This window comes from Pleurodeles waltl, chromosome 7 (assembly GCF_031143425.1).
Source record: "Pleurodeles waltl isolate 20211129_DDA chromosome 7, aPleWal1.hap1.20221129, whole genome shotgun sequence".
Classification (NCBI taxonomy): domain Eukaryota; kingdom Metazoa; phylum Chordata; class Amphibia; order Caudata; family Salamandridae; genus Pleurodeles; species Pleurodeles waltl.
In genome coordinates this window covers 1533816880-1533830212 of record NC_090446.1, presented here as the reverse complement: position 1 = coordinate 1533830212, position 13333 = coordinate 1533816880, and the positions used below count along the sequence as shown (strand labels likewise).

Here is a 13333-nt window from a genome sequence, read left to right as displayed (position 1 = left end):
TGACAAAGGGGTGAGCCTTTGAGGCTCACCGCCAGGTGTCACAGCTCCTGCCTGGGGGAGGTGTTAGCATCTCCACCCAGTGCAGGCTTTGTTACTGGCCTCAGAGTGACAAAGGCACTCTCCCCATGGGGCCAGCAACATGTCTCTGGTGTGGCAGGCTGCTGGAACTAGTCAGCCTACACAGACAGTCGGTTAAGTTTCAGGGGGCACCTCTAAGGTGCCCTCTGTGGTGTATTTTACAATAAAATGTACACTGGCATCAGTGTGCATTTATCGTGCTGAGAAGTTTGATACCAAACTTCCCAGTTTTCAGTGTAGCCATTATGGTGCTGTGGAGTTCGTGTAAAACAGACTCCCAGACCATATACTCTTATGGCTACCCTGCACTTACAATGTCTAAGGTTTTGCTTAGACACTGTAGGGGTACAGTGCTCATGCACTGGTACCCTCACCTATGGTATAGTGCACCCTGCCTTAGGGCTGTAAGGCCTGCTAGAGGGGTGTCTTACCTATACTGCATAGGCAGTGAGAGGCTGGCATGGCACCCTGAGGGGAGTGCCATGTCGACTTACTCATTTTGTTCTCACCAGCACACACAGGCTTGTAAGCAGTGTGTCTGTGCTGAGTGAGGGGTCTCTAGGGTGGCATAATACATGCTACAGCCCTTAGAGACCTTCCCTGGCATCAGGGCCCTTGGTACCAGAGGTACCAGTTACAAGGGACATATCTGGATGCCAGGGTGTGCCAATTGTGGAAACAATGGTACATTTTAGGTGAAAGAACACTGGTGCTGGGGCCTGGTTAGCAGGGTCCCAGCACACTTCTCAGTCAAGTCAGCATCAGTATTAGGCAAAAAGTGGGGGGTAACTGCAACAGGGAGCCATTTCTTTACACACAGGCTGTCCCAAACATAAAGGGTGTTGAATAAACAGAAAAAAAACAGGTAATCTCAAGAAGAGACCGATAAATATTAATTAACAACAGCCCACACCCTAGGAATCATCACCCTCACTGGGAGTACAGCCTACTCCTGGGAATTAATAACAAACTCAGTGTAAGGAAATGCCTCCTTGGCATGGTTGCCCCCTGACTTTTTGCCTTTGCTGATGCTATGTTTACAATTGAAAGTGTGCTGAGGCCTGCTAACCAGGCCCCAGCACCAGTGTTCTTTCCCTAACCTGTACTTTTGTATCCACAATTGGCAGACCCTGGCATCCAGATAAGTCCCTTGTAACTGGTACTTCTAGTACCAAGGGCCCTGATGCCAAGGAAGGTCTCTAAGGGCTGCAGCATGTCTTATGCCACCCTGGAGACCTCTCACTCAGCACAGACACACTGCTTGCCAGCTTGTGTGTGCTAGTGAGGACAAAACGAGTAAGTCGACATGGCACTCCCCTCAGGGTGCCATGCCAGCCTCTCACTGCCTATGCGGTATAGGTAAGACACCCCTCTAGCAGGCCTTACAGCCCTAAGGCAGGGTGCACTATACCATAGGTGAGGATACCAGTGCATGAGCATGGTACCCCTACAGTGTCTAAACAAAACCTTAGACATTGTAAATGCAGGGTAGCCATAAGAGTATATGGTCTGGGAGTTTGTCAAACACGAACTCCACAGCACCATAATGGCTACACTGAAAACTGGGAAGTTTGGTATCAAACTTCTCAGCACAATAAATGCACACTGATGCCAGTGTACATTTTATTGCAAAATACACCCCAGAGGGCACCTTAGAGGTGCCCCCTGAAACTTAACCGACTGTCTGTGTAGGCTGACTAGTTCCAGCAGCCTGCCACACTAGAGACATGTTGCTGGCCCCATGGGGAGAGTGCCTTTGTCACTCTGAGGCCAGTAACAAAGCCTGCACTGGGTGGAGATGCTAACACCTCCCCCAGGCAGGAGCTGTGACACCTGGCGGTGAGCCTCAAAGGCTCACCCCTTTGTCACAGCCCAGCAGGGCACTCCAGCTTAGTGGAGTTGCCCGCCCCCTCCAGCCACGGCCCCCACTTTTGGCGGCAAGGCTGGAGGGAACAAAGAAAGCAACAAGGAGGAGTCACTGGCCAGTCAGGACAGCCCCTAAGGTGTCCTGAGCTGAAGTGACTCTAACTTTTAGAAATCCTCCATCTTGCAGATGGAGGATTCCCCCATTAGGGTTAGGATTGTGACCCCCTCCCCTTGGGAGGAGGCACAAAGAGGGTGTACCCACCCTCAGGGCTAGAAGCCATTGGCTACTAACCCCCCAGACCTAAACACGCCCTTAAATTTAGTATTTAAGGGCTACCCTGAACCCTAGAAAATTAGATTCCTGCAACTACAAGAAGAAGGACTGCCTAGCTGAAAACCCCTGCAGAGGAAGACCAGAAGACGACAACTGCCTTGGCTCCAGAAACTCACCGGCCTGTCTCCTGCCTTCCAAAGATCCTGCTCCAGCGACGCCTTCCAAAGGGACCAGCGACCTCGACATCCTCTGAGGACTGCCCCTGCTTCGAAAAGACAAGAAACTCCCGAGGACAGCGGACCTGCTCCAAGAAAAGCTGCAACTTTGTTTCCAGCAGCTTTAAAGAACCCTGCAAGCTCCCCGCAAGAAGCGTGAGACTTGCAACACTGCACCCGGCGACCCCGACTCGGCTGGTGGCGATCCAACACCTCAGGAGGGACCCCAGGACTACTCTAAGACTGTGAGTACAAAAACCTGTCCCCCCTGAGCCCCCACAGCGCCGCCTGCAGAGGGAATCCCGAGGCTTCCCCTGACCGCGACTCTTTGAATCCTAAGTCCCGACACCTGGGAGAGACCCTGCACCCGCAGCCCCCAGGACCTGAAGGACCGGACTTTCACTGGAGGAGTGACCCCCAGGAGTCCCTCTCCCTTGACCAAGTGGAGGTTTCCCCGAGGAACCCCCCCCTTGCCTGCCTGCAGCGCTGAAGAGATCCCTAGATCTCCCATTGACTTCCATTACAAACCCGACGCTTGTTTCTACACTGCACCCGGCCGCCCCCGCGCTGCTGAGGGTGAAATTTCTGTGTGGGCTTGTGTCCCCCCCGGTGCCCTACGAAACCCCCCTGGTCTGCCCTCCGAAGACGCGGGTACTTACCAGCAAGCAGACCGGAACCGGGGCACCCCCTTCTCTCCATTCTAGCCTATGTGTTTTGGGCACCACTTTGAACTCTGCACCTGACCGGCCCTGAGCTGCTGGTGTGGTAACTTTGGGGTTGCTCTGAACCCCCAACGGTGGGCTACCTTGGACCAAGAACTAAGCCCTGTAAGTGTCTTACTTACCTGGTTAACCTAACAAATACTTACCTCCCCTAGGAACTGTGAAAATTGCACTAAGTGTCCACTTTTAAAACAGCTATTTGTGAATAACTTGAAAAGTATACATGCAATTTTGATGATTTGAAGTTCCTAAAGTACTTACCTGCAATACCTTTCGAATGAGATATTACATGTAGAATTTGAACCTGTGGTTCTTAAAATAAACTAAGAAATGAAAATGTCACTTACCCAGTGTACATCTGTTCGTGGCATCAGTCGCAGTAGATTCGCATGTTCTGCAATAGCTCGCCATCTGGTGTTGGGCCGGAGTGTTACAAGTTGTTTTTCTTCGAAGAAGTCTTTCGAGTCACGGGACCGAGTGACTCCTCCTTTTGTCTCCATTGCGCATGGGCGTCGACTCCATCTTCGATTGTTTTTCCCCGCAGAGGGTGAGGTAGGAGTTGAATTGTAGTAATAGTGCCCATGCAATGGAGTGACTAAGTATGCACCTATTTAAGGTTGAGATGATACATATATAAATAATTGAAGGTAACTTCCAAACTGCTACAGGCTCCCGGGGAGGCGGGTGGGCACATGCGAATCTACTGCGACTGATGCCACGAACAGATGTACACTGGGTAAGTGACATTTTCAGTTCGATGGCATCTGTCGCTGTAGATACGCATGTTCTGCATAGACTAGTAAGCAGTTATTTCCCCAAAAGCGGTGGATCAGCCTGTAGGAGTGGAAGTAGTCTGAAATAATGTCCTTAATACGGCTTGACCTACTGTGGCTTGTTGTGCGGATAACACGTCTACACAGTAGTGCTTGGTGAATGTGTGAGGCGTAGACCATGTGGCTGCCTTACATATTTCTTGCATTGGGATGTTTCCTAGAAAGGCCATGGTAGCACCTTTCTTTCTGGTTGAGTGTGCCCTTGGTGTAATGGGCAGCTGTCGTTTAGCTTTAAGGTAGCAGATTTGGATGCATTTAACTATCCATCTGGCTATAACTTGTTTTGAAATTGGGTTTCCTGCGTGAGGTTTTTGAAATGCAATAAAGAGTTGTTTAGTCTTTCTGATGTTTTTTGTTCTGTCAATGTAATACATTAATGCTCTTTTGACATCTAATGTATGTAGTGCCCTTTCAGCTACGGTATCTGGCTGTGGAAAGAACACTGGAAGTTCCACTGTTTGATTTAGATGGAACGGTGAAATAACCTTTGGCAAAAATTTAGGATTGGTCCTTAGGACGACTTTATTTTTGTGCAGTTGTATAAAAGGTTCTTGTATAGTAAACGCCTGAATTTCGCTTACTCTTCTTAGGGAAGTAATGGCGATGAGAAATGCCACCTTCCAGGTTAGGAACTGTATGTCGCAGGAGTGCATGGGTTCAAAAGGTGGACCCATAAGTCTAGTTAGGACAACATTTAGGTTCCATGAAGGAACAGGTAGTGTTCTTGGTGGTATAATTCTCCTAAGGCCCTCCATGAATGCTTTAATGACTGGTATTTTATATAGGGAAGTTGAATAGGTAGTTTGCAGGTATGCAGATATTGCTGCAAGGTGAATCTTAATGGAAGAGAAAGCTAGGTTAGATTTTTGTAAGTGAAGCAAGTAACCCACTACATGTTCTGGAGTTGTGTGTAATGGTTGTATTTGATTAATATGGCAGTAGCAAACAAACCTCTTCCATTTACTTGCATAGCAGTGCCTGGTGGATGGCCTTCTTGCTTGTTTTATGACTTCCATACATTCTTGGGTAAGTTGTAAGTGCCCGAATTCTAGGATTTCAGGAGCCAGATTGCTAGATTCAGCGATGCTGGATCTGGGTGTCTGATCTTTTGGTTGTGCTGTGTCAACAGATCTGGCCTGTTGGGCAATTTGATGCAGGGTACCACTGATAGGTCTAGCAGCGTTGTGTACCAGGGTTGCCTTGCCCAAGTTGGTGCTATCAATATGAGTTTGAGTTTGCTTTGACTGAGTTTGTTTACCAGGTAAGGAAGGAGAGGGAGAGGAGGAAAATCGTAAGCAAATATCCCTGACCAGTTCATCCATAGGGCATTGCCTTGGGATTGTTTGTGTGGGTATCTGGATGCGAAGTTTTGGCATTTTGCGTTCTCCCTTGTCGCAAACAAGTCTATCTGAGGTGTTCCCCAGAGTTTGAAATAAGTGTTCAGAATTTGGGGGTGAATTTCCCATTCGTGGACCTGTTGGTGATCTCGAGAGAGATTGTCTGCGAGTTGATTTTGTATCCCTGGTATAAACTGTGCAATTAGGCGAATTTGGTTGTGAATTGCCCAATGCCAAATTTTTTGTGCTAGCAGGCTTAACTGCGTGGAGTGCGTCCCCCCCTGCTTGTTTAGATAATACATTGTTGTCATGTTGTCTGTTTTGACGAGAATGTATTTGTGAACTATTATTGGTTGGAAAGCTTTTAGTGCTTGAAAAACTGCTAGAAGTTCTAGGTGATTGATATGCAGTTTTGTTTGATGTACGTTCCATTGTCCTTGTATGCTGTGTTGATCGAGGTGTGCTCCCCACCCTGTCATGGAAGCATCTGTTGTTATTACGTATTGTGGCACTGGGTCTTGGAAAGGCCGCCCCTTGTTTAAATTTATGTTGTTCCACCACAGAAGCGAGAGGTAAGTTTGGCGGTCTATTAACACCAGATCTAGAAGGTGACCCTGTGCTTGAGACCACTGTGATGCTAGGCATTGTTGTAAGGGCCTCATGTGCAGTCTTGCGTTTGGGACAATGGCTATGCATGATGACATCATGCCTAGGAGTTGTAATACCATCTTTGCTTGTATCTTTTGTGTTGGATACATGCGTTGTATGATGGTGTTGAAATTTTGAATTCTTTGTGGACTTGGAGTGGCTACTCCTTTTGATGTGTCTATTATGGCTCCCAGGTATTGTTGTACCTTGCGTGGCAGAATTTTGGATTTTGTGAAATTGACGGTGAACCCTAGTTTGAAGAGGGTTTGTATAATATGATTTGTGTGATTTGAGCACTCTATTAACGAATGGGCCTTGATTAGCCAGTCGTCTAGATATGGGAACACATGTATCTGCTGCCTTCTTATGTGTGCTGCGACTACCGCTAGACATTTGGTAAAGACTCTTGGTGCGGTTGTTAATCCGAAAGGCAGTACCTTGAATTGGTAATGTATTCCTTTGAATACAAACCTTAGGTATTTCCTGTGCGATGGGTGTATTGGTATATGGAAATAAGCATCCTTGAGGTCTAAAGTTGCCATGTAGTCGTGCAGTTTTAGCAATGACAATACTTCTTGTAGTGTGACCATGTGGAAGTGGTCTGATTTGATGAAAGTGTTCACTACTCTGAGGTCTAGGATTGGTCTCAGTGTTTTGTCCTTCTTTGGTATCAGAAAGTACAGTGAGTAAACTCCTGTGTTTATTTGTGTGTTTGGCACTAATTCGATTGCATTCTTTTGCAATAGTGCCTGCACTTCTATCTCCAGGAGATTGGAATGGTGTGTTGTTAAATTTTGTGCTTTTGGTGGTATGTTTGGAGGGAATTGTAGAAATTCTATGCAATAACCATGTTGGATAATTGCTAGAACCCAAGTGTCTGTAGTGATTTCCTCCCATGCTTTGTAATAATGACCTATTCTTCCCCCCACTGGTGTTGTGTGGAGGGGGTGAGTGACCTGTGAGTCACTGTTTAGTAGTAGGGGCTTTGGGGCTTTGAAATCTTCCTCTATTTCTAGGGAATTGCCCTCCTCTATATTGTCCCCGAAAACCTCCTCTATACTGTCCCTGGTAACTGGACGGTGTGGCTTGTGAGGTGCTGGCTTGTGTGCTTTGACCTCGAAACCCCCCTCGAAAGGGCGTTTTACGGAATGTGCTGTAATTCCCTCTGCTCTGCGGGGAGTAGAGTGCGCCCATGGCTTTGGCAGTGTCCGTATCTTTTTTGAGTTTCTCAATCGCTGTGTCCACTTCTGGACCGAACAGTTCTTTTTCATTAAAAGGCATATTGAGAACTGCTTGTTGAATCTCTGGTTTAAATCCAGACGTTCGGAGCCATGCATGCCTTCTGATAGTTACAGATGTATTAATTGTCCGTGCAGCTGTATCTGCAGCGTCCATGGAGGAGCGGATCTGGTTGTTGGAAATGGTCTGTCCTTCCTCGACCACTTGCTTTGCCCTATTTTGTAAGTCCTTGGGCAGATGTTCAATGAGATGTTGCATCTCGTCCCAGTGGGCTCTGTCATAGCGCGCAAGTAGTGCCTGGGAGTTCGCGATGCGCCACTGGTTTGCAGCTTGTGCTGCGACTCTCTTACCAGCTGCATCGAACTTGCGGCTTTCTTTATCTGGGGGTGGTGCATCTCCAGATGTGTGGGAGTTGGCCCTTTTCCTAGCTGCTCCTACAACAACAGAGTCTGGTGGCAGCTGTGTAGTGATGAAAACCGGGTCCGTAGGAGGCGGCTTATACTTTTTTTCCACCCTTGGTGTGATTGCCCTACCTTTGACCGGCTCCTTAAATATGTCTTTTGCGTGCCGGAGCATACCAGGGAGCATAGGCAGGCTTTGGTATGAGCTGTGGGTGGAGGAGAGTGTGTTGAACAAGAAATCATCCTCGACCTGTTCTGAGTGGAGGCTTACATTGTGATATTGTGCTGCTCTAGCCACCACCTGAGAGTACGCGGTGCTGTCTTCTGGTGGAGATGGCTTTGTAGGGTATGCCTCCGGGCTGTTATCTGACACTGGGGCGTCGTATAGGTCCCATGCGTCCTGATCTTGGTCACCCTGGCTCATGGTGGTGTGAGCTGGGGAGTGTGATGGAGTTTGTTCTGGTGAAACGTCAATCACGGGCGGAGGAGAGGGTGGTGGTGTAACTCTTTTCACCACTTTTGGTTGTGGTGTTTGTTCCGTCTGGAACTCCAACCTCCTCTTTCTCCTAATGGGGGGAAGGGTGCTTATTTTTCCTGTCCCCTGCTGAATGAAGATACGCTTTTGCGTATGGTCCACATCAGTTGCTTGTAGCTCTTCCTCAAACCTATGCTTCTGCATTTGGGAGGTTAGCGAGTGCTCTTCTGTATAAGAGCCTGAAGCTGGGTCGCTTGCAGTTTGTTTCGGCATCGAAACTTTGTCTGCGTGTTTTTTCGGCTCCGAGGTGACTTTTTTCCTTTTCGGGGCCGAAACCTCTCGGCGTCGATCTGTTTCGGTGCCGCTGTCTCGGCGTCGAGCCGTGTCCACACCGGCATCTCGGTGTCGAGGCTTGTCTCCAGCACTTTCTCGGTCCCGAGAAGGCTGCGTGCCGGTGTCTCGACCGGAGTCGGACGATCTCGGCACTGTTTGGGCCTTTTTCGGTGCCGACGGTCGGTCACCGAATTTATGGGTTGAGCCATGGCCTGGTGGCAGTGGCGTCCCCTGGGCCTTGTAAATGTTTCTCTGTGTGGTTTTCGACGTCTTACTCACGGTTTGTGTATCGTCGAATCCTTCGGAGTCTGAGTCTTGGATCGAGAAGGTACCTTCCTCTTCCTGTTCCTCGAACTCCCGTTGGGCTGTCGGTGCGGACGCCATCTGAAGTCTTCTGGCTCGACGGTCTCGGAGTGTTTTTCGGGACCGGAACGCACGACAGGCCTCGCAGGTGTCTTCGCTGTGCTCAGGTGACAGGCACAGGTTGCAGACCAAGTGTTGGTCTGTGTAGGGGTATTTATTGTGGCATTTGGGGCAGAAACGAAACGGGGTCCGTTCCATCGGCGTTCTTCAGCACGCGGTCGGGCCGACCAGGCCCCGACGGAGGATCGAAAAACTACCCCGAAGGGCACCGGAGCTCTTCGATCTTCGATGCGGTGTTGAATGTAAGTACGCCGATCCCGAACGCAACAATACCGACGAAAATCTTCCGAAATTAGCTAATTTTCCGTTCCGAAACTCGGAGCGACAGGAACACGTCCGAACCCGATGGCGGAAAAAAAACAATCGAAGATGGAGTCGACGCCCATGCGCAATGGAGACAAAAGGAGGAGTCACTCGGTCCCGTGACTCGAAAGACTTCTTCGAAGAAAAACAACTTGTAACACTCCGGCCCAACACCAGATGGCGAGCTATTGCAGAACATGCGTATCTACAGCGACAGATGCCATCGAACAGATATTTTTCTATACAAAAACCTATTGGCTGGATTTGTCTCTGAGTGTGTGTACCTCATTTATTGTCTATGTGTATGTACAACAAATGCTTAACACTACTCCTTGGATAAGCCTACTGCTCGACCACACTACCACAAAATAGAGCATTAGTATTATCTATTTTTACCACTATTTTACCTCTAAGGGGAACCCTTGGACTCTGTGCATGCTATTCCTTACTTTGAAATAGCACATACAGAGCCAACTTCCTACACTCAGGTCCTGAGAATCTACACCTTCACAGGCAGAACAGCCCACACTTGTGAATCTCCATCCTCACGGATTCCCATTCACTGCTGAGCGGCAGAGTAGACTGTACCTGACATGATCTCCACGGTGATGGGTTCCGTCCGGCCCTGGCCACAGAACGCTGCAATTAGACTACGATCAGACTGAAGGAGACCGCTGTTCAGGAACTGGGGGAGCCCATCAAACACATAGGCATAGTGGTTCTACAAGACAAGGAAGAACTTACAATGTGCAGACAAGGTCACCAGCAGCAGTAGCCGGGTTAACAAAAATACTGGGCACCAAATTTTCAACACACCCTATTAACAAGATTGCATTCAAGTATACTTTGTCTGTTCATTCTCATACTCTCATGCTCACTCTGCTCTCCATAATGAATCACCCCCACTTTGGGTCTCAACTCATCATGCAGAAGCCCCTTATATGCCCAGCCCAGGATCTTCTTTCTTCCTTGTAAGAGAGCGGATTGGTTATTTGGGCTGAACAGGTGTCCACCTCAGAGGACATGGCACCACCTGCTGGATGCAACAAAATAATTAAATAAAATAAACCTGTGCTCAATCCCTGGAAAGGTAACACAAAGTAGTCAGTTTTAAGTCAACGGCCAAGTGCAAAGTATTTAATCAGTACACACAAAATAGAGTACATTTCAGGACGATTTCAGGCAGGCCACGATGGAGCCTTTATCGGACACACCAAAAGGATTGGTTCCAGTGAAAGCCTGGTAGTCAAAGTGTTTGAAAACAATTCAAAGTCCTAATCCAAAAATAAACTGTCTTTTTTTTTTTTTTTAAGGAAAAGATGTCTCCATGCAGAACAAATCTGGAACTGCAGCCATACGGCGAAGGAACTGCTGTCAGACACCTCAGGTTGGTGCAGTTGAAGTTCTGGAGCTTTTGATTTTTTTTTGCTGGAAAACATTTCTAAGATCCAAAACAAAAAGGGACTTTAAAGTGTTTTTAAAAAGATGCTGGAGCCTTTCAGGGGGTTCAATCTGAATTCAATCAACTGTTTGATACTTTTAACAGTAGGTCTATTCGGCTCAGGAGTTTCAGAGCAAAAGATTTTAAAAGTTTCCACAAGTCTTCCTGGTGCTCAAGTAACCACATGAGTACACCACTAAGCTCCCTGGGACCTGGAGGAGTGGGCGCTACCGAGAGACATCAGGGTGGTAGGCAGAGGCCTACAACAAATCTCAGTCAGCTGGAAATTATAGGGAAAGGGTCTATTGCAGCTTTGGTGTCCATGCCACCACACAAGAGATCAGCCAACTGACCTTTGTAGTCACTTTTTTGTCCTGGGTACAAGGAGGAGCAGGTTCAGTCTTTCAGAGCTCCTCACACGTCACAGATAGAAGGTCCAGAAGGTGTTCTGAGGAAGGTTGGGTGAGGGTCCAGCTTTTTAGGGTTCACCAGTCTCCAGGTGGAGAAGCCTGTGGGAGGGTACTCCCTGGCTATTCCCTAACCAATGGGGGTAAACGTTCCTAGGGAGAACCCTAGCCACATTTTCACTAGTTCCCGTTTGCTTTACTGCTATGGGTGTACTTCTGCACCATTTACTAAAGCCTTACAGGGAAGAAGCCAATCAGGTTTTAAGTCCATTTCTACATGTTTTAGAGATCACAGCACATACTCTGGGGCACTTCTGTCCACTGCCCAGCGTGACAGTTCACAATTACGATCAGGTGAATTCCAAACAAAATAAATAAAATGAAAACCTCTGGTTGCTCATCCAAAAAGGGATCACTCACAACAATCTTTCATACTACAGAGCACGCTGAACCTTCTTCCAATAAACATTCATGATGCAGGTGGACGCCCAAATATTTCCACACATTGTCAAGCTCAGTGTCAAGAGTTTCCTCAGGCTCCCATGCCTCCTTATATTCACATTCACAGTGCAAGGGAGCACTCGTCGTACACACACTGAGCACTCATCTTGCACACCTGTATGATAAAGGTGAGGGTGATGCCATGTGCCCCCATCTATTGCTCTGCTCAGACTAACTATGCAGGGTCACTTTCCCCCACCCCCAATCCTTAGCATGCTGGAGAGCCCTCTTTACCCCCAACTCTGGTTCTGCTCACTCTTCCTGGGTGGGAAGCCACTTGAGCCCCACATTCTGCATATGTGCACCATGATGAGATGGCCTCGGAAAGCCTTATTATAAATACAGGGAGTGCAGAATTATTAGGCAAATGAGTATTTTGACCACATCATCCTCTTTATGCATGTTGTCTTACTCCAAGCTGTATAGGCTCGAAAGCCTACTACCAATTAAGCATATTAGGTGATGTGCATCTCTGTAATGAGAAGGGGTGTGGTCTAATGACATCAACACCCTATATCAGGTGTGCATAATTATTAGGCAACTTCCTTTGCTTTGGCAAAATGGGTCAAAAGAAGGACTTGACAGGCTCAGAAAAGTCAAAAATAGTGAGATATCTTGCAGAGGGATGCAGCACTCTTAAAATTGCAAAGCTTCTGAAGCGTGATCATCGAACAATCAAGCGTTTCATTCAAAATAGTCAACAGGGTCGCAAGAAGCGTGTGGAAAAACCAAGGCGCAAAATAACTGCCCATGAACTGAGAAAAGTCAAGCGTGCAGCTGCCACGATGCCACTTGCCACCAGTTTGGCCATATTTCAGAGCTGCAACATCACTGGAGTGCCCAAAAGCACAAGGTGTGCAATACTCAGAGACATGGCCAAGGTAAGAAAGGCTGAAAGACGACCACCACTGAACAAGACACACAAGCTGAAACGTCAAGACTGGGCCAAGAAATATCTCAAGACTGATTTTTCTAAGGTTTTATGGACTGATGAAATGAGAGTGAGTCTTGATGGGCCAGATGGATGGGCCCGTGGCTGGATTGGTAAAGGGCAGAGAGCTCCAGTCCGACTCAGACGCCAGCAAGGTGGAGGTGGAGTACTGGTTTGGGCTGGTATCATCAAAGATGAGCTTGTGGGGCCTTTTCGGGTTGAGGATGGAGTCAAGCTCAACTCCCAGTCCTACTGCCAGTTCCTGGAAGACACCTTCTTCAAGCAGTGGTACAGGAAGAAGTCTGCATCCTTCAAGAAAAACATGATTTTCATGCAGGACAATGCTCCATCACACGCGTCCAAGTACTCCACAGCGTGGCTGGCAAGAAAGGGTATAAAAGAAGGAAATCTAATGACATGGCCTCCTTGTTCACCTGATCTGAACCCCATTGAGAACCTGTGGTCCATCATCAAATGTGAGATTTACAAGGAGGGAAAACAGTACACCTCTCTGAACAGTGTCTGGGAGGCTGTGGTTGCTGCTGCACGCAATGTTGATGGTGAACAGATCAAAACACTGACAGAATCCATGGATGGCAGGCTTTTGAGTGTCCTTGCAAAGAAAGGTGGCTATATTGGTCACTGATTTGTTTTTGTTTTGTTTTTGAATGTCAGAAATGTATATTTGTGAATGTTGAGATGTTATATTGGTTTCACTGGTAATAATTAATAATTGAAATGGGTATATATTTTTTTTTGTTAAGTTGCCTAATAATTATGCACAGTAATAGTCACCTGCACACACAGATATCCCCCTAACATAGCTAAAACTAAAAACAAACTAAAAACTACTTCCAAAAATATTCCGCTTTGATATTAATGAGTTTTTTGGGTTCATTGAGAACA

General features: G+C 47.5%; 1 protein-coding gene across 1 annotated transcript in view; it reads right to left on the bottom strand.

Annotated features, from left to right (window-relative positions):
- MEGF8 (multiple EGF like domains 8) overlaps positions 1 to 13333 on the bottom strand; it is a 338669-nt gene that overhangs the window by 159159 nt on the left and 166177 nt on the right. Inside the window, exon 25 of the mRNA XM_069201403.1 lies at positions 9736 to 9868. Within this exon, the coding sequence (XP_069057504.1) occupies positions 9736 to 9868 (133 nt within the window). The remainder of the gene's footprint in view (positions 1 to 9735; positions 9869 to 13333) is intronic.